The sequence below is a fragment of the Phasianus colchicus genome, chromosome 3 (assembly GCF_987193195.1).
Source record: "Phasianus colchicus chromosome 3, bPhaCol1.hap1.1, whole genome shotgun sequence".
Lineage (NCBI taxonomy): Eukaryota > Metazoa > Chordata > Aves > Galliformes > Phasianidae > Phasianus > Phasianus colchicus.
The window spans coordinates 65,536,411-65,558,784 of record NC_143438.1 but is presented as its reverse complement, the minus strand read 5'-3'; the positions used below and the strand labels follow the sequence as shown (position 1 = coordinate 65,558,784).

The window sequence follows — 22,374 nt, the reverse complement described above, 5'->3', positions numbered from 1 at the left end:
GCCCAGCCCGCTGAACTGCCCCCGGGGCCCAGCGGGACAGCTCGCAGCCATGCACACGACTCCCAAAACAACCACCTCCCAGCAACAGCAGAAACTCAACTCTAACAGCGACTGGGCCTCTAGGCTCGGCACAGGCAACGCCCCGCCTCCCGCCCTCTTCCATTGGCTCTTCAGCTTCACCCTTTGTCGCTTAATTTGCTCTCTGGCCTGTCAGTCAATCACCTCCGCGGCGCGATTGCTACCCTGGTAGCCGTTCTAACGCGTCATCTCTATGCCCGAAGGTACTTCCTGTGCGACCGCTCTAGGCGCTTACCTGTGGCATCTATCGCCCGTGCCGCCGCCTCTCTAGGCTGTGGGAGTCGGCTCTGTGACCCAGGCGGGGCGGGCTCGCAGGACGGGGTCCGTGGAGGCAGCCGGGTGGCGGACCCGGCGGGGCCTCCGTCCGTGCGAAGCGCGAGGCAGAGCCGTGGAGGCCGAGCGATCCGGGCCCCGCGGCGCAGGTCAGTCGGGGCGCGGGACGAGGTGAGCGGGGCCGTGGCGGCGCAGGTCCTGCTGACCGCCTGGCTCTTGGGCCGTGCAAGCTCAGGACCGCGGGCCTGCTGGGGTCAGCCCCTGGCCCTTCTTGTAAACGCTTTGTTTCTCGTTATGGCCACTTCTGGCTTTGCAGTTCCGTGAGTCCCACTGGTGTTCTTTCCCTGCTGCCTGCTGTCTGCGCAGGGAGGCTGTGAGTCTTCCAACTAGGCCGAAATGTAAGGTAAGAGAGGAGGGAGCCTTAAAACACGTTCTGTAGAGGGGACAGCACGTTGAATTTTGGCAGAGATGGTTTTTCGCCTGAATTGTTATATCGATGTCAGTTGAAATTGCAAAATGTTTATAGAAAACTTTCCTGTAGCTATGATACGCCTCAGTTCATGGCTGTTCTTTGCTGGGGGTGATAGTAAATCTTTTCCACTTTGCTTTAACCCAGTCTTGTGCAACCTGCTAGTGTTTAGTTGCCAACCAATGGCTTTTCCCAAAACTAAAGCAGGTTTAGTCTGAATGGCCAAATTATTTTGGCAGGGAGATTAACTCCAGTTCATGATACGGTTACTGCTGTGAACCAGAGGACTGTGTATTTCCTTCCATCCAGATTTCTTGTATCGTCATCTGACTGCTGGCAGGGAACAGTCAGGAGGGAACAGTTCACCAGGGTCAGAGGTTGAAGTATGGCTACTAATGTTGTAAAAGCTGATTCCAGTAAAATAAAATAAAACAAATACATAAATGCTTTAGAAATTAGTTAATTCTTGTCTAACTTTTTGGAGCCATTATTAATGTGCAGTTGAGCAGCAGTTCCCAATATAGTGTTAATTCTAAGACTATTACTGTTTTCATTCTTTTTCAGAGGTATTCTATCACTGCTTTCTTCTACAAATGCTTTTTCTCTGTATGTCTCGGTTTCATCTGAACAATTTTTCGTCTTCTGCAGGGTATTATCATCATTAGTTTAATGAATGGATTAGCAGGAAAACAGCTGAGAAAAGCATCATTCCTGGGAAATGAGTTAGAATAGAAAGAAACTATTGAAGGGAGTAACAGTTCACACCTCTAAATTCTCCTGTTTAAATCTGTTCAAGGGGCACAAAGTCATCAATTTCAGTTATTTGATCTGGAGTGGAGTGGATAACTTCACACCTGTGGGATCTATAAATGAAATCTCTAGAAGACTTCTTCCATATTTTTTGTAAAAGTGGAATAGACCACTAAGACACATAAGTTCAAGTGGATTGGAGGGATTTGACACTTCAGTGTCGTGGAAATAGATGACTGTCATTATTGGAACACCTGCTTTGACAACTAATGCTCTTATAGGAATACTGTTTGGAATTAATAAGCCATATTGCCCTCATATCCTGTTTCTGGAGAGAGTATTTCACCACTTAGATCTATACTGATGTTTGTGTACGGTGCTGTGCATTGCATATTTTGCCACAAATAGGCTAGTTCAGAATAAATCCAATTTCTGAAAAGAACTTATCCTTCCAATATGTTAATAACATATATGTTATAGTAGTGTGTTGAAAATAATACTTTTGTTGCTGAAAGTTGTTAGAAGATCATCTACCTGTGCAAATCTATTATTATGAAAGTGTCATTGTCATTATTTGTATTTTTCACAGTGTTTTAATAGTTTGTGCATTTACACTTTAATTACTCTTTAAGCAGCTGAAGTAAGTTTTGGCCTAGAGTTTTGCCTCTACTTCTAAATCCCTTTAGCTTTTTCTTGCCTTGGACCAAATTTATGTTTTTAGTTATTGAGGTCATCCTTTCTAGAACTAAGATGAAGAAAATTAATTCCCTTTAAAACTTCAGTGTAAGTTTTAGAATTGGCATAATTGGGTAAACAGTTTAAAATTAGACATCTCATTGAATGGCTAAATTTCTTTCACTTGTGTTAAAGGTGTTTTAAAACTGCAGTAACACTGGTGAAATTAGACATTTCTAAATGAACTCATATTCTAGTCTCAAATCTGTCCTTAGAAACACTTAGAATGACACAGGCACATAAAATATCATCCTTTGAACTTAGTTAAGGAAAGTTTAATCTCTCAAATAATGGACCTTCAAATGCTACGTAAATGCTTTCACCGATTAAAGGACTGTCAGGTAATGTGAATGATATGCCCCATTTAATGTTGGGGGATTAATGAGGATTAAACTAGCTATACGAAACAAGAATTTAAGGATTCAAACCCTTATCAATGAAGTAAAACTGATTCAATTTCATTGTGTAAGGAGAACAATTTATTTACATATAATTATTTATAAATGCAAATAATCATGAATGGCTATGTTGGCTGGTAAACTGTAATGTAAGTTAGGTTCATTATTAGATTAATATGTGTAGATAAAATGATCTGATTTGCTAGATTCACTTTGAACTATTGAGCATTCTAAAAATTCTAAATGGAGCAAAATCAACTAGTCTGGTAAAATAACTTTGCTTTTTAGTGTCTTTCTTTTTCATTTCAAACTGAATGTCTTTCGAGCAAGGAGAGTGTTGTTTGTGAAGGAATTTTTTGTTGTTGTTTGCTCAGGAGCTGTGTGCCTTTGTCTCCTTTTGGACATATATATATATTTTTTTCCTCTGAGACTGTGGATGTCACTTCTTTTGTTATCAAAGGAAGTGACTCACAGAAAAGCTTTGATACTTACTGTGATTCAGGATGTCTAGGAAGCAAAAGTTCCTTTGATAGACTAAATAAAACTCAATTAAAACTTGCAAGCAAGTTTTAATATATTGGTAATATATAAAGACTTCCTTAGACACTGTGTAGAATGGAATGGAAAAGGTAATTTGTATACTCCTGAAGATTTTTGACACTGTTACTAATCTGCAGACCTCCATTTGTGGTTTTGACATCAAATGCTGTGGTGCAAGTCAAGAAAGACATTTGATCTTCTCCAGTGTTTTATCTCTTATAGTCTTTCATGGTGACATTTCTGAAAACTGCTGTAGATTCCAGCAACATAGAACAACTGGGAAGGAAAGAATGAAGCAAGTTTGATTACAGAGTATCAATATCATATGTCTATATAGCAATCAACATAGATTATGTATATATTGTGAAATCAATAAAGATGAAGATAATTGAGGGACAAGGAATGATGTCTGAATTCAGTATTAACACGTATCCCATTGTAGTAATCTAACACGTGGTATTTCAGAAGTGAAGCTGGAGGGAGAAGATGAAGAGCTGTCTAAAGGAAAACTAGTCAGCTAAACTATGGACAAATCATTCAGCACTGTCAGACTGTGATGTAAATACTTTATTACCAATGTTTTGGGTTTTTTTCAGTGTTGGTTTTAATGGCGTATGTTTTTCTGGCACTGTTTTGTTTTGTTTTTTTTTAAATTCCATAGCACTGCATTTGCAGTTTCTAGGATTATTTACAGAGATCAGAAATAAAGATCTTAAATCTGTCAAACACTGGTAAACTTTAGGCATAAATGCAGCTTCATTAAATTAGCTTGTAAACATGATTTGCTCTAATATCAATAAAGAAACAGACAAACATGAATAATAAAAGAAAGAAATGTTCTTCAAATATTGTGAACTTGTCCTGTATTAACTCTGTAACTGAAGAATAAGATGTATTCTGTTACATTATCTTTAGTATGTGATTTCTAAAACTTGTTTGATATTTAGTGATTTTTGGAGAGATGTCTTCTTTAGTCTTTGTGTCTTTGATTGAGATTCTGTGGATAATACATTTCTAATGAGGAAGTTCAGCATGTTTGTGTGTCCCAGTTTAGCTTGCATCACTTTTGAGTTATCTGCTCCTTGGTAGAAAACAATGCAATCTTGTTCTTATTCAGTTAGTTACTGATATTAGTGCCTGCTTTCTCTGAGAGCGTGGTTTAAGACTTGCTTAAGTATTATTAAGTATTAGTAAACAAGCTTACAGCACTGAACTTTGGGAGATCAAACTTTAGACTGTTCAGGGATCTGCTTGTATGAGCCCCATGCGATAAGGCCCTGTAGGAGTCCAGGAAAGCTGAGTGTTGTTCAAGGACCATGTCCTTAAAGCACGAGAGAGGTCCATCACAATGAGTAGGATGTCAGGCAAAAAAAGCCAACAGTCCTACATAGATGAACAAAGAGCTCCTGGCAAAACACAGACCAAAAAAAAATAAGGCAGTGTACAGACAGTGGAAGCAGGGACAGAAGTATAGAGGCATTGTCTGAGCATGCAGAGATGCAGTTTGTAAATTCAAAGGCTGCCTGGGGTTGAATTTGGTAAGGGAAGCCAAAAGTCACAGGCTTCTATATTGGTGGCAAAAAAGGAACAGGAAAATTGTGAGCCTTCTGCTGAATGAGGTAGAAACCCTGGTGACATATGATGTGGAAAAGGTTAAGATACAGGGAAGTGTGTGCCCTTGGCAGAAGGGCGAGGATCGAGTCAGAGAAGGCTTGAGCAAACTGAGATACCCCTGAGTGCTGAGAGACCTGGCTAATGTAACTGTGAGGCTACTCCCAGTTATCTGAAGGATTGTGGTAACTGGGGAAGTACCTGAGGAGAGGAATAAGGCTTGTGTTGCTCTTGTTTTCAAGAAGAACCCAGGTAACTGCAGACTCATCAGCCTCACCTTGATCCCTGGGAGGGGGATAGAACACAAATCCTGGAAACTATTTTCAGACATGTAAAGGTCAATAAGGTGATCAGGACTAGTCAGCATAGATTCTCTAAGGGGGACAAAGTCACACATGACAAAACTGATAACTTCCTATGGTAAGTTTCTAAGAAAGGGAAGAACACCAGTTACAGTCTGTCTAGACTTCAGTAAGATTTCTGATACTGTCTCCCATCATTGAAAAACTGTTTATATATAGGCTTGTTGAGCAGACAGGGAAGTGGATTGAAAACTGGCTGGACAGCCAGGCTAAGTAGATGGTGAGCAGTGGTGCAAAGTCTGGTAAACAGTTAGTAGGTAACTAGGAGTGTGCCCTAGGGTTTAATACTGTGTTTTCTCCTATTCTACGTTTTTATTAACAATCTAGATGATTAGACAGTGGACCTTCTCTAATTTTGTATATGATACCAAACTAGGAGGTATGGTGGATATACCAGACAGCTGAGCTGCCATTCAGAGTGATATTGGCAGGCTAGAGAAATGACCTGGAACAAACCTTGTCAGTTCAGCAGAGTGCAGTCCTGATTTTTGAGGGGAGATAATTTTGTGCATGAATGTATGATGAGGCCCAATCTTCTGGAAAGCAGCTTTGCAGAAAAGGGCCTGGAGCTCTTGTTGAACACAAGGCAACAATATGTTCTTGCCATGAAGATATCATAGATATCTTAGGTTGAATTAAGAGGAGTGTTAGCAGATTGAGGGAGGTGGTCAAGGTTGAGCATCTTTTCAGTCTCCTCAACACTGGTAAGGCCAGACCTGGAGTGTTCTGTCTCCTTGGCTCCCTAATAGAAGAAAGATGGGAGAGCTACTCAGGGTTCAGTGGAGGGCTACAAATTCAGTTAAGGAACTGGATCATTTCACATACAAGGAAAGGTTGAGAAAGCTAAGGCTTTCAAACCTGGAGAAGAAAAGGTTTAGGATGAAACTCAGGGATGCATATGTATACCTGTGGTGGAGATGCAAAGAGAGCAGAGCCTAGCTCTTCTCAGTGGTGCCCCTGGACAGGACAAGAGGCAGTGGGAACAAGCTGCAGCATGGAAATTTCCCTCTGAACTTGAGGGAGGCACTTGAGTACTGTGTGGATGATGGAGCTCTGGTGCAGACTGCTCAGAATTGCTGTGGAGTTCTCTTCTTTGGAGATATTCAAAAGCTGAATGAAAAAGGTCTGGGCATCCTGCTCTAGATGTCCCTGTTACGTTGGACATTGTAAGTTTAAAGTAAACACACAGATCCCTTTCTACTTTCCCCTATTATCACATGTATTTTCTTTAAATAAATTGAAAAAAAAAAAAAAGCAATTCAGAGTTTTTGTGTTGTTAGCTTGCAGTAAATACACAAACAGTATATTTGTCAAGCCACTTGTGGAATTTTGCAGAATTAATTTAAGAAATTTGGAGGGGAAATCACTTTTTATTACTTCAAAATGACAGATAAAAAACCTCCTTTTCTGCAAGCCTCAAAAGAGGCACATTTTTCCTTAGATCACTCAACACCATCCTGGTGGTTCTGTGAAGTGCATACACATGTTGCTACACGCTTAGTTCTGTGCAAAAGCACTTAGATATGTATGTAATTAGCTGATGTTCATTTGGCCAATTAAAATCAGTCTTTCTCTAGAAAATTTTAATATGTATTTCCCCCTAACAGTGATTGTTTTCTAAATGTGAACTTTCCAGGCACAGGACCTGAGTTCACAAATTCTTTTAGAACATAGTAAGAGTGGCTTTAAAATTTCAGTGATTTCACATCCATTGTGTTTATGTCACAGTCTGCCTGGGAAAAACCTGTCTAAAAATGTTCTCTCTGCCACTGCTTATCTCCACAGTCTCAATGTCTGCTAATATTGGCTGTGGAATTGGGAAAGAAATAATAATAAAGTCCAAATTCTAAGAAAACTTGAAAAATACATTCAAAGATAATATTATTTAAAACCAGTGTTATTAATTCTATCAGCAGAGGAGTAGACAGGAGATATCACAGTAGGAGGCTGGCATAGAGAAAGGGACTTTTCCTGGAAAGGAAATTAACAGCCAGCCATGACTCTGTGGGGCATTACTAAAGCATGAATGAGAATCCATGCTGGAATTGCAGAAAGACTGCAGAATGTCAGAGGTGATTGCATAGTAAGGAAGTTGCTATCCTTCCAAACTCATAATATGTATGTGCAGCCCTACTAGTGGATTCTAAAATGCTAATGAAGTTACAGGATTGAAGAGTGTGTGGTGAAAGCATATCAGTCTTCTCACTTGTGCTTAAAGTTACTGCAATTACTAAGTAATAAAACTGTCAAGATTTGGGGACAGTGAGCACTTCTAATTTTCCCAACATTTATATTAGTCACTGTGTATGCCAAACATTTCAAACTATAGTCATATCAGAGAGGTAAGAGTTGGGAGGAATTGTATAGTATTCCTTATGTAGATAGCCTCTCACCTGCAAGCCTTCATGAGTGCAACATCTGACTTGTGTAAGTAATTCTTTTGTTTTAATTCTCCTAAGGCAGAAAAAAAATTAATTATTCTGATTTACAGCATTTTTATGTTATCTTTGCATATTCAAAAAATCTGGTTTGTAGACTAAAAGAGTGCTTCTGTTAGTCATATTGGTTTGTTTCTTTTTTTATCTCACAGTGGACTAGTAGCAGATGTGAATATGATGCTGCGATTCAGAGGCAGCCAGTCTTGTGGTTACCCATTTATTTCCTGACCCCCATGCTTTTCTCACTTCAACTGAACAGGTCTCACTAGATGCTGTGCTCACCTGTTTGTATACCAAATGTGGAGAAAAACAAATTGAAACAGGTTTGTTTTCTGCTACTTTAACATTCTAGAACAGTTCAGCATGTTCTAGTTCAGAATGTTGGTGCTGGTTTATTAGAAAAGGTGGCAATACCTAATTGAATGAAGATGGAGCGGAGTGACTTAGCTTTTAAAAATCACATCATCTTTCTTTTCTGTAGGACTAGAGTTTAAAAAAATGATACACAATTGTCAGATAAAATGCTGTTCTTTATCCTTCCAAATTAATAGTTCTTGATTATAGCTAGATCCAAGTAATTGTGTTGTGCTATATAAGACCAAAACTTACAACAGTGTACTGACTTATCTTTCAATTAATGAAGGACCTTGGCTTTAACATAGCGTAAATATGTTATGGTCTAGTTGTATATGCACTCCTTTTAGTACAGATGTGGACAAAGGTTGATTATGAGTTAACTACACATTACTGATTTTACCATCTCATCTAGTACGTATTTCTAGTAAAAGGAAGATACTGTGTTTTTGCTGGTATGTGGATTGACATTGCTACACTTTCATACCACTAAATATTCATAACAGTGCAGTTTGTTTGCATATGTACATAAAAAGCAAGGAAAATGAAATAAAATTGGAGCAGTGACTGTGTATGCAAAAAAATGAGGCTAAGGTATGTTTCATGCAAAATTTCAGGGTTCTGTTGCCTGTATTAAATTGTATTGCTGTATGTAGAACAGGCATTGTTTCTGAATCCTTTCTGTATATCTTCTCAGTTTTCATCCTGGAATTTCCATAGCTGTTTGGTGATCCATCCATACAGATCAGAGAGGTAGAAGCAGAACAGAAACACAGCAGATCTGTGAAATAGGAATTTAAGCTAGGTAACGCTTTTTTTTTTTTTTTTTTTTTTTTAATATCAAATGGAAGAAAGGCGAGGAGGCTGTAAAAAAGATGCATTAAATTGGCATTGGCACTGTGCATGACATATTAGACTATGTGAGATCCAGAGCCTTTACAATAGTGAGAAAGAAATAGTACATAATTCAGTACACATAAGGTCTGCTTTTCAGGTAAGTAACAGTAACCAGCACATGAAGAGTTATGGCCATAATTGCCCACAGTGTGCTAACAACCATTTGTCCATATTCTCTGAACCATTCTGAAAAGGAGCTGCATACCTTTGCTACAGTGATTTGTTTTACCTATATAACACAAAGTATGGCACATCTACAAATCCTTCCATCCTTTTCACTTTTACACATGCAGTACATTAGAGACTTTCATTTATCTGTCCTTATAACAGAACCTGGTATTCTCATCATAAACAAAATCTCTTAAAACACAAGGATCTCCCTGTCATCTGCTGATGTGATCATCAGTGGCTGAGAATTACTTTTGTAACACTAGGGATTCTTTGCAATAATACTTTTTGATACTGGTTTAGTTAGAGATGTTGCCCTTTCATTGCATGGGGCTGTACCTTTCTGGTTAACCATCATAGCTGCAGCTCTGTTAAATGCTATAACTGAACCCTCCACGATTTTGATTTATCAGCAGTAAATACAAGGTATGTTTCCAGACAATTATTGTTACCTGCTGCTATTTCAGAAGAGCGAGCATCGATACTGGATAATGGGTATATATATTGGCTCTCCACCTTACTGCTCAAGGTCTTGTTTTGTTTTGTTTTTTTGAACCTTTTTTTTTTTAAGCTTCCAGTTGTCATGAAGCTTATTGTGTCAAGCTTTTGAGTTTTTTTAATCATCAAATTAATTGAAAGCAGCAGCAGATAGCTTTAATTTAGTACAGCGCGGAATGGGAATTTATACATGGAACTGATACATCCATGTAGAGATGAGTTTGCAATTTGACATACTAAGGAAAAGGATGACAAAGAAGAGGAAATAAGATAGGGGAAGTAGAGGAAATGGGATATGAGGTAAAGAATAGGAATAGAGCATATGACTTATTACATGCTTGTCTTCTTATTTATCCTATTAAATTAAAAATAGGGCCATATACAAAAAGTTGGAAAGATGATGTTATCTGTGCTCATTATGTTTCAGGAAATGCAAATATACTGTGAACTTTTATTCCCTTAAATGCAACATCACAGACTTCACAAGATAATTGCTTAAATATTAGTTGTGCAGTAATTAGAAAGTCTGATTTAGTTTGATTTAGTTCTTTGTATTTAAGGTATTTTAAGAGTGCTTGACTGATCAAAGATTTTTCTCAAGTCCATGGGAGCTCTTAGCATTCGATATATCTTTAACGCTGGGCAATATATTCTCAGTTGCTAGCGTTCATTGAGAGAATGCATTGTATTGATACAAGATTTTCAGTTTCCATCAAATAATGACAGAAATGATGTACAGTTTGTAGAAGTGCAACACTTTCCTACTGCTCTTCATTACTGTTGTATCAATTCTAGCTCTTCTGAACTGGTTTTGATTTTGTAACTTGAAGCCTTAATATTTTGGCTCTGTCAGGTTGTTTATGGAAAGATGAGCTATCGTTTTGTTTTCTTGGTGTCTCCAGGCATTCATCAGTTATTAATCTCTTGTATTCCATTTTATGAAAAGTGAACTTACTGAGTTAAAGTTGGAATGGCAATGTATAATTTGAATGTATTTTTGTCTTGTGCTCAGTCTTCTGATGCTAAATGTTAATGTTGTGGTTTAATGCTGGTAGGCAGCTAAGCACCACACATGGTCTCATTCCCCTTCCTCAGCATGACTGGGACAAGGGAAGAAAATGAGTAGGGTGAAAACTTGAATGCTTCACATAAAAGTAACTTAATACATATAGTATTTAAGAAGAAAAAAAAAAAAAAAAAGATGGCCATGCATGGATTCAGAAGGGCAAAAAGTGTTCTTGATCTCCCATCAGCAAGTGAAGTTCAGTCATTTTCTGGGAAGCAGGGCCTCACTGTGTGTTGCTTCAGAAGACAAACGCCTTTGTAATGAATGTCTTCCTTTCTCCTTCTATGTGGCCTTCCCCCCCAACTTTTACTTTTGGGCATGATGTCAGTACATATTGGGTTATCCTTTTGGTCAGTCGAGCCTGGCTGCATCCCCTCCCAGCCTTTTGCCCACCTCCTGTCTACTGACCTTTGTGGGATATTGGAGAGACAGTCAATGCTGTGCCAGTGCTGCTCAACAAACCGAAAGCATTGGTTCAACATCAACATTTTAGCTCCAAGTGCAAAGCACAGCATTGTATAAGCTGCTGTGTGGAAAGTGAGCTCTATCCCAGCCAGACCCAGTACAGTAGCATTCTGGGATTTGTTACTAGTTGCTTGCTGAAACTCCTTAGTTCAAAAAAAAAAAAAAAACCAACCAACACTCCTCTGTGGGATTCATTCGGTCTTTACTCATAAAAGTAGTTCTGATTCTCAAGAATATCAGAAATAAATAATTGTAGTGTATAGTTGGTTTTTCAATTAGCGTTAGTAGTTATTCCAAGTAATGAGTTTGTTCTTCACAAAATGACAGCTATTTAGCTGAAGTATGTAGAAATCCAGACAGTACTGTAAATCAATCTCTTATAAGGTTATTTGAAGTGCTGATATGGTATGGTACTGATATGAACTTTGTTCTGAGCATACTTCTCTCTACATTTGAACAGAGAAAAAAAATGAGAATTAATGATAAAACATGAGATTTTGAGCAACTGAGGTCTAGGTTTTGTGTTTTATTATGAGAGTTGATGTTAAGGAACATTTTGTAAGGAAATGCATACATATAGTTTGATTTCTCATTTTAATCTAAAGTTTATTGATTTCAGGCTGACATCAAAACCATGCTCTGCTATTGCCACAGTGTCAGAGATGTCCCATTTGGCACTTAGAATTAAAAAAACAAAATTTTTTAGAACACTGAGGAAGTTGGTAAGTGAGCGTCTATTTTAGGTTCATCTCTTAGATAAAAGGAAGAATTACTTGCAAATGGAAAAGTAGAAGGAAATTTTCTGTGGAAGTGACTAGAAGATGTTAGATTCACTATGAGAAGCTTAGGGGAAAAAAGTCTCAGCAATTGCAGAGCTCCTTATGGCGGTCTTTGGACTCTAGAATAAGACTATCAAGGCTAATAAGTCTGTTGAAGTGCATGTCCCATCTTTTCTTAATGTTCAGGTAGTATTTCAGTTTATAAACCAAAATAAATGTTAACGAGATGTTATGTAATAGAAATTTTTTTAGTGGCCTGGAAATCAAAGATTTGTTGAGCAAAATTAATGCTACGTGATTAGGGATGTATGTAAATAAATAGCATAAGAATATAAAAGTAAGAATAAAATACATGAGAAAATAAATGTTTAATTATTAAGCACTAGGAAAAGAATCAGTTAAAGGGTTCAACAAGTCTTAAGAAAAGCCATGGAGGGATAAGTCCATTACCTCTGTCTGTTACTTGATAAGAAATTAGACCAAATAACAGATTTCTGAGGTTACATATTGTGGCCAGCTGCTCCATAAAGTTAGTTCTAGACAGAAAGTAAGAGTGGAATGAAAGCATAGGAAGAGTGGCATACGGAGTGTTAATATAGATGTGCTCAGGTGCTAAATCTTAATAAAATTCATCATAGTATGATTGAGGAATTAAGCACTCCTGTTTTTATTTATTTATTTAATGTCCCAGGCGGTGAAAATAGCCAGTAAAGTGACAGAGATTGTCTGTGTCTTTGTTTCTCTATTCTTTTATTATGGGAGTTACTGAAGCTGTTATTTTCATTTCCAAATTAAGATTCAGGAACAGATATTTTAGCAACTAATTTGTATTTAAAAGTACTCAGAAGAGAAACTGTAAAACAACCAGTTTGGTTTGACATGACCTATTGGTGAGGAATCTCAATTCTTCATCGCATAGAAAGGATGACAAACTTAGTAAGGGAAAAACTTTAAGGTACAATAGTGCTTGCTTTCAATTTTATTTTTTATTTTTTTACTCACATAAGCAAACTGGGGAAGCATTAGGTGGTGATATTATCAGCATCAAGTTGGAAAATTACCTTTACAGGGTAATTATCTATCCTGTCAAGATGAAAAGGCATTAATGAGATGGATGATTGAAGAGAACACATACTTACAAAAGTAACTTATGTTACAAAGTTGGAGAGGGATTGAAAGTTTTTCATTTTGTTTTGTTTTTTTTTTTCTTTGAACATAAGGTCTAAATCAAAAATACTCTTGGTGAATTAGAGAGAATCTCTGAAGTCAATGAGATGAAATGCAGTGCAGGCAAGTTTGAAGCACTGCATATAAAAGGAAAACTCAGATACATGAATATAAATCAGGAAATAATTACTCAATGAAAAGACAGAAAAGGATCTGAAGATACTATAGACCTGGATTTACATACGAGCCAAGCTGCTGGGGGAAAAAAAAAATATTCTGGAGGATAATACCAGACATGTTGTAGGAAATAGAATATTGTCTAGTTTGGCAAGTCTGCTCTATGTAGTTGGTCCACTTTTTCCTCTTGAGAAAATGCAGGCAAACTGGAAGTTATTCTCCATCGTTGTTATGCTTTTCTTCTGTGAAATGAAAATCATCTTTATTTTTAATAAGAATAATTTATATTGAAAAGAGAAAAAAAAATATCACCCTAATAGTGATAATATAAATTACTAGAACAGGCAAGAGAAGGTCTGAATCGTGCTTTCTCTGTAGTTAAACATCTGTCTAGGGTATTCGTGAGTGCTCATCTATGCAGAGTTAGAATTAGGCAGTTCTTTCTGAGCCCATTCATCTCTTCACGAGTACGATCAGACTTCATGTTTTGGTTGGATATAAGAGAATATGTAAAACAATTAAATAATGAACTCATTGAGGTGATCAGGGTGCTACTTCTTTTATGCTAAATACTGTTTTAAATCAGAGCAGAAAGGAACAAAGTCGAATTTTGACTTAATAAAATATATTTTTATTTGGCTTCCATAAAAGTGCTTTCTTAAATCATACTTAAAAAAATACTATGACACCTATGCATATAATGTGTCTGTCTTTTAATTTTTATGCTAGAAAAATGAGGAATGAGATTTCACTAGCACTGAGGCAGTATGTACCCTTTGATTACTCATCCATAGTGGAATAGCCCTGTAGGGAAAAAAAATGGCACTCTAGAGATTACTTGGATTTGTATGTTTCTGCAGGCAAAGTTTACAGACCTGTAAATTTAAATGTAGAATTTTTTGTAGGCATAATGCATTGACAAATATGCCTGCTAGTAATACATCTCATACTGATAGTCCCAGAACAAGTCAATAATAATGCTTGTATTGATAGCAGCAATGCAGGGGATGTTACTTGATATTATAGCTAAAATCCATGTTATCTCTTTAATCATAATTACATTAATATTGGCAAGCTGTTGACAATACTCACATTACTATTGATAGATTTCTGTCAATAACATGTTACCAAATAAAATATATTCATTCGTAATTTGTACAATGCTCGATAACAGTATTAATGTATACCAGGAAAAATTCCTGTTTCCTTGGTGATGTACAATATTTTGCAGTTGTACAGAGTGTTGTGCTGTACAAGTAGGATTGTTGACAGACAAAAAATAGGTTATTTAAGAAAGAAAAGTTCATATTACTTTTTTTTTCAGAGGGGCCAGTGGGGGTTCAAACTTTTAGTTCTATTAAGCAGTACCTGTGATGGTGTAAAATCAAGAGAGAAAGTTTTAAGTAGTAATCTTTAGTGCTTCGTCTTAAGAATTAATTAACAAATTAATCAGTCAAAGGCCTGGCTTGTTTTTTGGGTTTTTTTTTTGTGTCTTTACCTAATTTTTGGTTGTGCAATTCTGATCATATTAGTTATGTGTGATGGCATTATGAACTGTGCATTGATATTTGTCTCTATTATTGAATCTACAGTTCTGAATTTTTAAGTTGCAAATAATTTTAAAATAGAGTAAATAATAAAAACAGTAAATCCTGACAAACAGGATTGCACAGGAGGAAAAGTAGCATCCTTTTGGTAATCTGTTAAGCTCAGCCAATATGGAGTTTAAATAAAATGAACTGATGCTTAGAGTTTAGGACAGAGGACAGATTTTTCATTTATTCATATGGACCAGAATTTGTGAAATCAATACAAAATGAAAAATCTAACAGAATTTTGAGAGGAAGTAAAAAATGAAACATTTTTTAGTTATTTTATAATTATCATCAGTTAAAGAAATGGACATCATAGATACCAAGTAGAATGAAAATTCCCTAGAAAATAACAGAATTCATGCATCTTCTCTGAAATAAATAGTTTATGCTATCCATATCAGTAGAGCTTTTGAAAATATTTTTTCATAGGAGAATATGCATTTTAAATTTTCCCTTTAAATGTTTGTGTTTTTGAAGTAAATAGGTAACTCAGGTGAAATAGTAAATAGGTGTCTCAGATGGAAAATCTTCCATATAGGTACAGTAAAATCTTAAATCAGCTCAGAAGCAAGTATAGTCTACAACACAGTACTTCAGCATGTATGTGACAGTAAGTATGCTAAAATGGGTTTATGTGTTAAAGCTATACAGATATAATCTTTAAGCAACTCACAGGGTCTTGTTAACAGCCATGATATATGGCAAACTTGGTATGCTTAGCAGCAATCAGGAAGAGTGGGAATTATGTCCAATTTTATTGCCTAAATTGAGAATTCATGTCTAACTGTTGATCAGAAAGTAAGTTTTCTATATATAGTAATATTATAAGCATAACTTAAAGCATTTTAAAAGATTTTTTTAAATTATTTCTTGCTTGTGTTTCTGCTTGTCATCCTTCCTTTTTCATAGTTTGAATAAAAGTGACTTTGTAGTTGAATAAAAATGCTAGTTGGTAATTCAGGAGCATTAAATGTAACACAAATAGTTACTACTGATTCTAATTTTAGGAAAGGAGATTTGTTGGATTTGGGAAAAATTTGAAGACTGGCAAACAGCGGTTAGATCATTGGTTCAAAAGAGGCTTCAATTTTCTGTAAACGAAATATAGTCCCACTCTAACAGTTAAGCTCATTGAAGTTATTTCCTTCTATAAAATGTCAGGGACATTAATATGTATGTTGTTCTGAAACTAATGCCTTCTATTTGTTTCCATGGAAACTACAATAGATACAGTGAGCACAATAAGAGTGTGTGATTGAACAAATTCTCAGCTACTGTACCCTGTCTTTCAAAACAGTCACCACTATTTGCTGAACATTTTCACCAGTGGTGAACAAGTGCCTGCATGCAGCACTCAGAAACATCTGCACCAGTGGAGGTTGACCCACTGTCACCACTGCTGAAATGCACCACTCACCAACTCACTGAGCTCACACACACTGTTTGGTCCCCAGAAACATTCAGCAAGTGTCAATAAATGTCAGTGGGTACCATTTTTTCCACACAAAGGAATTCAGTTATACACTTTTCCTTCATATGGACTTCCATGTCAGATGCCACTTTGTCAAATATCTGTCTGCTGCCATCTGTCACATGGCAGCAACATCTGAAAGAATATTGGTGGGAAGATTCAACCTCAACTGCCATATCACCAACACCTGCCTCTGATGTCACTGGCCAACACAGTGAAAGGATGCGCATTACTTCTGGAGCATCCCTCCTACGTTTACAGAGAGAATCACAAAGCAGTCAATAGCATGTAGCCCAAACATGGGCTGCATAAGGGGTAACAAAATATTACAGAGGGGAGGGCACAGTGCAGTGTTAACTGCCTCTTTCATCCATCCCACATGCTAAGTTGAATAAATACCCATGTACATTACATGTTATATGCACTTGTGCCACTTGGCGAGTAAAATACAGTGATTACAGACTGTAGTATTTCAAACTGTCTTTGCCCGTTTAAACATTGTCTTGTGACAGTCTGGAAGAAATATGCTGAATACTCGTGCTGACATACTATGATTTTCAGTATCTTTAAAAGCTCACAAAAAGCGTAAAGTAATTTGTGATGTTTTTAATTAGTTTTGTGATATATATTTGATTAGCAAGATCAGATATTCCACGAGTTTAATGTTTTTGTTGCTCTCTTTTAATAAAAAATAAAATAAAATAAAATAAAAGACAAAGTAAGTTTTGTTACTTAGTACATACATTAACTATATTTTATATGTGGCCCAAGACAATTCCTCTTCACTCAGCACAGCCCACGCAAGCCAAAAGGTTGGACACCTATGGTCTAGACAAACTGTTCTAGTACTTAACTGCTCTCATGAAGACATTTTTCCTTATGTCTGGTAAGAATTTCTCATATTGCAAGAAATGACCAATTGCCTCTTTTTCTTTCATTGTGCATCTCTCAGAAAGGTTTGACTTAATCTTCTCTGTAACCTTTAGATAGTGAAAGATAACAATTAAATTGCTTTTTTAGCTACCTTATCTTCAAGTTAAACAACCTAAGTTCTTTCAGGCTCTCCTCATATATCATGTATTGGGGATCCCCAATGATATTAGTGTCTGGACTCTTTTCAGTTTGTTGACATTTCTCTTTTACTGGTGATAGAAAAGAGGCAAAACTGGATGCCAGTGTAAAGCCAGCAACGTCAAACAGAGGGGAATAAGCACATCCTTCAGTCTGTCTGCAGTCTACCAGGCATTACTGTTGTGAGGGTGCACTGGTGATTGTTTTCAGCTTGCTGCCTACCAGGATTCAGGGGTCCTTTTTTTGCAAAGCAGCCGTCCCATTGATCTGCCTCTGGACTATAGTCATACGTAGGTTTTCATGTGTATTTTGTGATCTGTTGTGCTCCTATGTGTTTTCCTTGAACTTCAGGAGGTTCCTGTTAGCTATACTGTGTTTACTCAGGTTACTTTGAATAATCTTGCCACACTAATAGAAAAAAATCTGCAGTTAGGCTACTTATTTATATTTAATCTACAAAAGAAGCATCTCATAGCACTTGGAGTAATGGGAGACAACTGGAAAAAATGATTGAGCTGATAGCAAATAGTTTTAGGGGATAATCTGGGGGCATAGGAGTTGTTTGATGAGATGGCCATTTTGAATCCATGTAAGGTTTTGAAGGGGGTTTATAGCTGTTGGAAATTGTGTAGAATAAGAATGAGAGATTAGCTGAAATGGTTAGATGAGAATGAAATGAGTAGGAAGGACTGAGGTAGAAGAAGTGAAGAAAGTGTTAGATTTCAGGGGCTGCAAATAAATAGCGTGAGACTGAAGGGGTAGGCTCTCGAGCAGGTGGTCAGAGACTAGGGTTCCTAAAATGGTAGTGAGGTAAGAAATAGAAGGTAATAGTGTTTATAGACACTGAGGTTGGACTCACTGAAGAGTTATGGTAAGATGCAGTGGAGACTGGATTTTTCCCATGACCGCAAAGTGAAGGTAAGTTATTGTGGTGATATTGAATAGCGCTTTCCAAACAGACATCCTATGCATCAGTGCTTATTACAGAAAGGACAGGTGTGTGATTCAGGCTTGGTATACCTTTATATAGTAGTACGTCAAGGAGGTTGATGGGGCAGAGCAGGTGGCCTTTTGCTAACTTCAGTCATATTTTGCTTGCTAATGAGGATGGAAGGTGCTATCCCATGCTTTACCCAAGTATCCAGTCATTAATTGGAAACCACTGTTGTACCGCATACATTAAGAAAAAAAAATTGTATTTCCTGTGAGCTTTGCACTGAATTTTCCTTAAGAACATTACCAGTTGTTGGTCATATTTCTGTACATGTAGGAAAAAAAAAAATGCAAAAAGTGTTTTATACTGGGTTTTAAAACCTTCGATGCACCGTTTAGGGACTAGGTTATTGGTTTGGGGGACTTTTTTGTATTCTTAGTATCATTTGCAGCCTTTTGTATATAGAATTCTATACAACATCAGTCATTCAAATTATTGTTATAGCAGGTTTTCCTCTTACAAATAGAAATTGAAGCATCTTCTTTTGTACTTTCTTCAGAAGATTGTTGTCTATCTGCTATACAAAGAATCTCCTTTAGAAGCTGAATTACACACTACCTGAAGTATACCCCTTCTCTGAAATCCCTGTTTTATGTAGACAAACAAAGAAAAAAAAATCAGTTACTTTGCAGTTTTGTATTATGGAGTTGTTAACTACATTTTAGTCTTGCAATTTATTAATTTTGTCCATAATGCTTGAATAATACCAGTATACATTTGTTGAAGTTGCCAGGAAATTTATTATCCAACCATTAGCACAATTCTGCACCTATCAAAGACTCTCAGAAATATATGCTAGCTTCTGTGATATACTGTATGTTAATTTGTGGTTGAATACTGAGTATTTTTTTAATACTGAGTATTTTTTTAATTTTATATAATGAACAAAACAAATCACTGCCTTTATTTAGCAAATTTTATCATTTCTTTCTTTCACCCTTATTTTTTGCACGTACAAAATGTACGTCTGTACATTTTTTAATATTTCTATTTTTTTTATTTTCTATTAAAAATATTTCTATTTTTAATATTTCTAAGATTTTACTTTAAGCTGCAACTACTGAAGTATTAGTGGACCAATATTTTCTATCTAACCCTCTGTTCTTTCATACATAGATTTTAGTCTGTATGCAAATTTTCCCTTTTTTTCCATTACATATCTTACAGTTTTACTTTTTTCCTATTTTAAGGCCCATGTGAGTATTACAATTATGCACATAACTTTTTTACTATTTTTTTCAGTTTACACAGGGAAATGTTAAATTTGTAATGTTTTGTGAAAATCCAAAGGAGATTACACAGTTCTCTACAGCCAAATAAAAATATTACTGTCAATGAGAAATAGTCTCAACGTAAGTTCTTTTAAGTGGCAAGTGTATGCTATTTGTATAAATCTTGCTGAAAGGACTCATAGTAGTTCCTGATAGTATATTAATAACTTAGGAGGCATTTTTGTTATTTCATTTTTACTCCTGATTTGTTAAAGACTTTGTTATCTCTAACAAGAACAAAAATAGGAAATGCTCTATTATACTAAAATGTATTTGTGTTTATTCCTAGAAAATATTTTTTTGAGAAGAAATGGCATCCAGCATTGGAAATGAAAAGAGTGTGAATCCTGTGCTCAGAATAAGTCAACTTGATGCTCTTGAACTAAACAAAGCCTTAGAACAACTAGTGTGGTCCCAGTTTACCAGCTGTTTTCATGGATTTAAACCAGGGGTGTTGGCTCATATTGAACCAGAAGTTAAAGCATTTCTGTGGGTTTTACTGTGGAGATTCACCATCTATTCTAAGAATGCAACTGTGGGACAGGCTATTTTGAATATTCAGTACAAGAATAACTTATCTCAGACAGAGAAATACCAACCTCTGAGCAAACACCAGAAGTTAGGGTATCTTATTTTCACTGTTGGTGGAAGATGGCTGGAGGAAAGATGTTACGATTTCTTTAGCAATCGCCAACTGCAATCCGTCAGCAAAATCAAGCAATATATTAACTTTGGAGCCGGACTTCTTAAAATTTGTGGACTTGTAAATTTTCTGATTTTTCTTCAGAAAGGAACATTTGCAACACTTACGGAACGCATTCTAGGAATTAAGTCAGTTTTTTGCAAGCCACAAACTGTTCGCCAGGTAGGATTTGAATACATGAACAGGGAGCTGTTGTGGCATGGCTTTGCTGAATTTCTGATCTACTTGCTACCACTTATTAATGTACAGAAACTGAAACTCAAAATTTGTTCTTGGTGTTTGCCTATTGCCAATCTTTCTAATAGTGAAAAGACATTAGCAGCTCACTACAAGGTGTGTTCTCTGTGTGGAGAATGGCCTACCATGCCACATACCATAGGCTGTTCACATGTTTTTTGTTACTATTGTATTAAAAGTAACTATTTATTTGATATGTATTTTACCTGTCCTAAGTGTGGCTCAGAGGTGCACAGTCTTCAGCCACTGAAATATAAAATTGAAATGACAGAATTACATGTCTAATAAGGAGGTTGTTCTGTTCTTGTACTGTACATGAAATATATTAAAGATGAATGGAAAAAAAAACAGAAATTACTGTAAACAGACAGCTTGAAAGACAGCTTTGGAAATTCTTTAAGTCTTTTCTGGTGTTATTTTTTTACTGAGTAACAGTGCCAACTTGCATCTCTGAAGAAAGGAAAACAAAGGATTCACAGGTTCTTATACTTTCTCAGACTACTGGATCCCATTTTGGTACCCCTATGTTGTCAGTACTCTGCTTAGATCCATGGTCTGGCAATCTACCATTTCCTAAGTTTATGCTGTATTCTTCCCTTAGGGATAGATGAGAAGATACTCAATCCACTTTGTGGATTTTCTCAGCATTGTTGTAAAAGTTTCTGCTATTGCCAACTTAGCTGTATGGATTTTGTGCAGAGATCATCCTAGTCACACCTAAAGAACAGTTTTAAATTTGAATTCACAGTGTAATGTACCACTGAAAAAGAGCAAGGTATAAGATGAAGTTGTTCGTCAAATGATTGTTAATAGCTTTCATTGCATTCAGTCACGACAAGGATATTCTTTTTCTAACTTGTAATTGCTTTCTTATAAATAGATCATTAGCTTCAAGTGATCCATTTGTCAACAGACAAAACAGTAACTTGTGCCCACAAGAGATACAACCATCTCCTGATCATAGTGCTCCTTCTACATCTTCATGAGGTAACAGAACCTGTTTTCTCACCTATATGTATGCCTTTGATCATCAGTAATGCACATATGACCACACCCTGCTTTTCTGTCAAGCTGAGGGATCCAGTCCATCACCTATTGGAACGTGGAAGCTTCCTGTGGTAACCCACATTATTCTTAATCACACACACTGTAGGGAAAAAAAAAAAACAAAACAGAAAAAAACTGTTTAATTACAAGATGCTGTCTTTGGGACTTGCAATTCTTTCTTTGGTGTGGTCAGGCTAGGTGCCAAACCTCACTAACAGCTATGTACCACAGAGAAAATAGATCAAGCCCAGATGTGTGTGTGTAGACATACTAAAAAGATAGGTAACTGTTTCTGTTTTGGAGTTAGTACTATTTGTTTTCTCTGTTGGCTTCATGATATTTTTATTCTCTTTTTAAGGTTTCATCTATTTACTCTCTTTTTGTTTGCTTTTTCAAATTTGCAGTCCTTTCTTAACAGAAATCTTTATCCAGAAGTATGTCATTAACACAAAAACACATTTTGTCCTGCTTTGGCTCTTAGAATTTGTAACTGAAGCAAAATAATGATATTAATAAAAATGCTGGAAAACTTTTCATATGTTTTGGTTTGATTGAGAATTAATTATTCTGTGTTTTTGAAGACATTTAGATTAAAGGAGTTGCAGAATGCTGATTCCCAGTTTCCACTAACCACCACTCTGTACTCCGTATGCGTAAAAGAGATCTTGTCTTAAGTAGTGTTATGGAAGACCTGAAAGCAGGAGTTCCAGTGTTCTGCAAAAGAAATTACAGATCTAGTATCTGATTTCTGTATTACCTG

General features: G+C 36.5%; 1 protein-coding gene across 7 annotated transcripts; it reads left to right on the top strand.

Moving 5' to 3' along the window:
• Positions 1-233: 233 nt before the first annotated feature.
• PEX2 (peroxisomal biogenesis factor 2) lies at positions 234-22,147 on the top strand. Of its 7 annotated transcripts, XR_016465218.1 has the most exons (4): positions 234-522; positions 668-754; positions 7,914-8,813; positions 11,722-19,260. XR_016465218.1 is itself a non-coding variant. In XM_031604823.2 (3 exons), the coding sequence occupies exon 3, from the start codon at positions 19,938-19,940 to the stop codon at positions 20,850-20,852; it is 915 nt and encodes a 304-aa protein (XP_031460683.1). In that variant the 5' UTR covers positions 234-500; positions 668-754; positions 19,917-19,937; the 3' UTR covers positions 20,853-22,147. The 7 variants fall into 7 exon arrangements, 4 of the variants coding, with proteins under 4 accessions (XP_031460683.1, XP_031460682.1, XP_031460684.1 ...); XR_016465217.1 differs by lacking the exon at positions 11,722-19,260 and having other exon boundaries at positions 7,914-11,715; XR_016465216.1 differs by lacking the exons at positions 7,914-8,813; positions 11,722-19,260 and adding an exon at positions 1,060-1,462.
• Positions 22,148-22,374: the final 227 nt, after the last annotated feature.

What these genes read in the sequence shown, in the direction of transcription:
- PEX2 (XM_031604824.2), top strand. Translation starts at nt 19,938, where the DNA reads ATGGCATCCAGCATTGGAAATGAAAAGAGTGTGAATCCTGTGCTCAGA.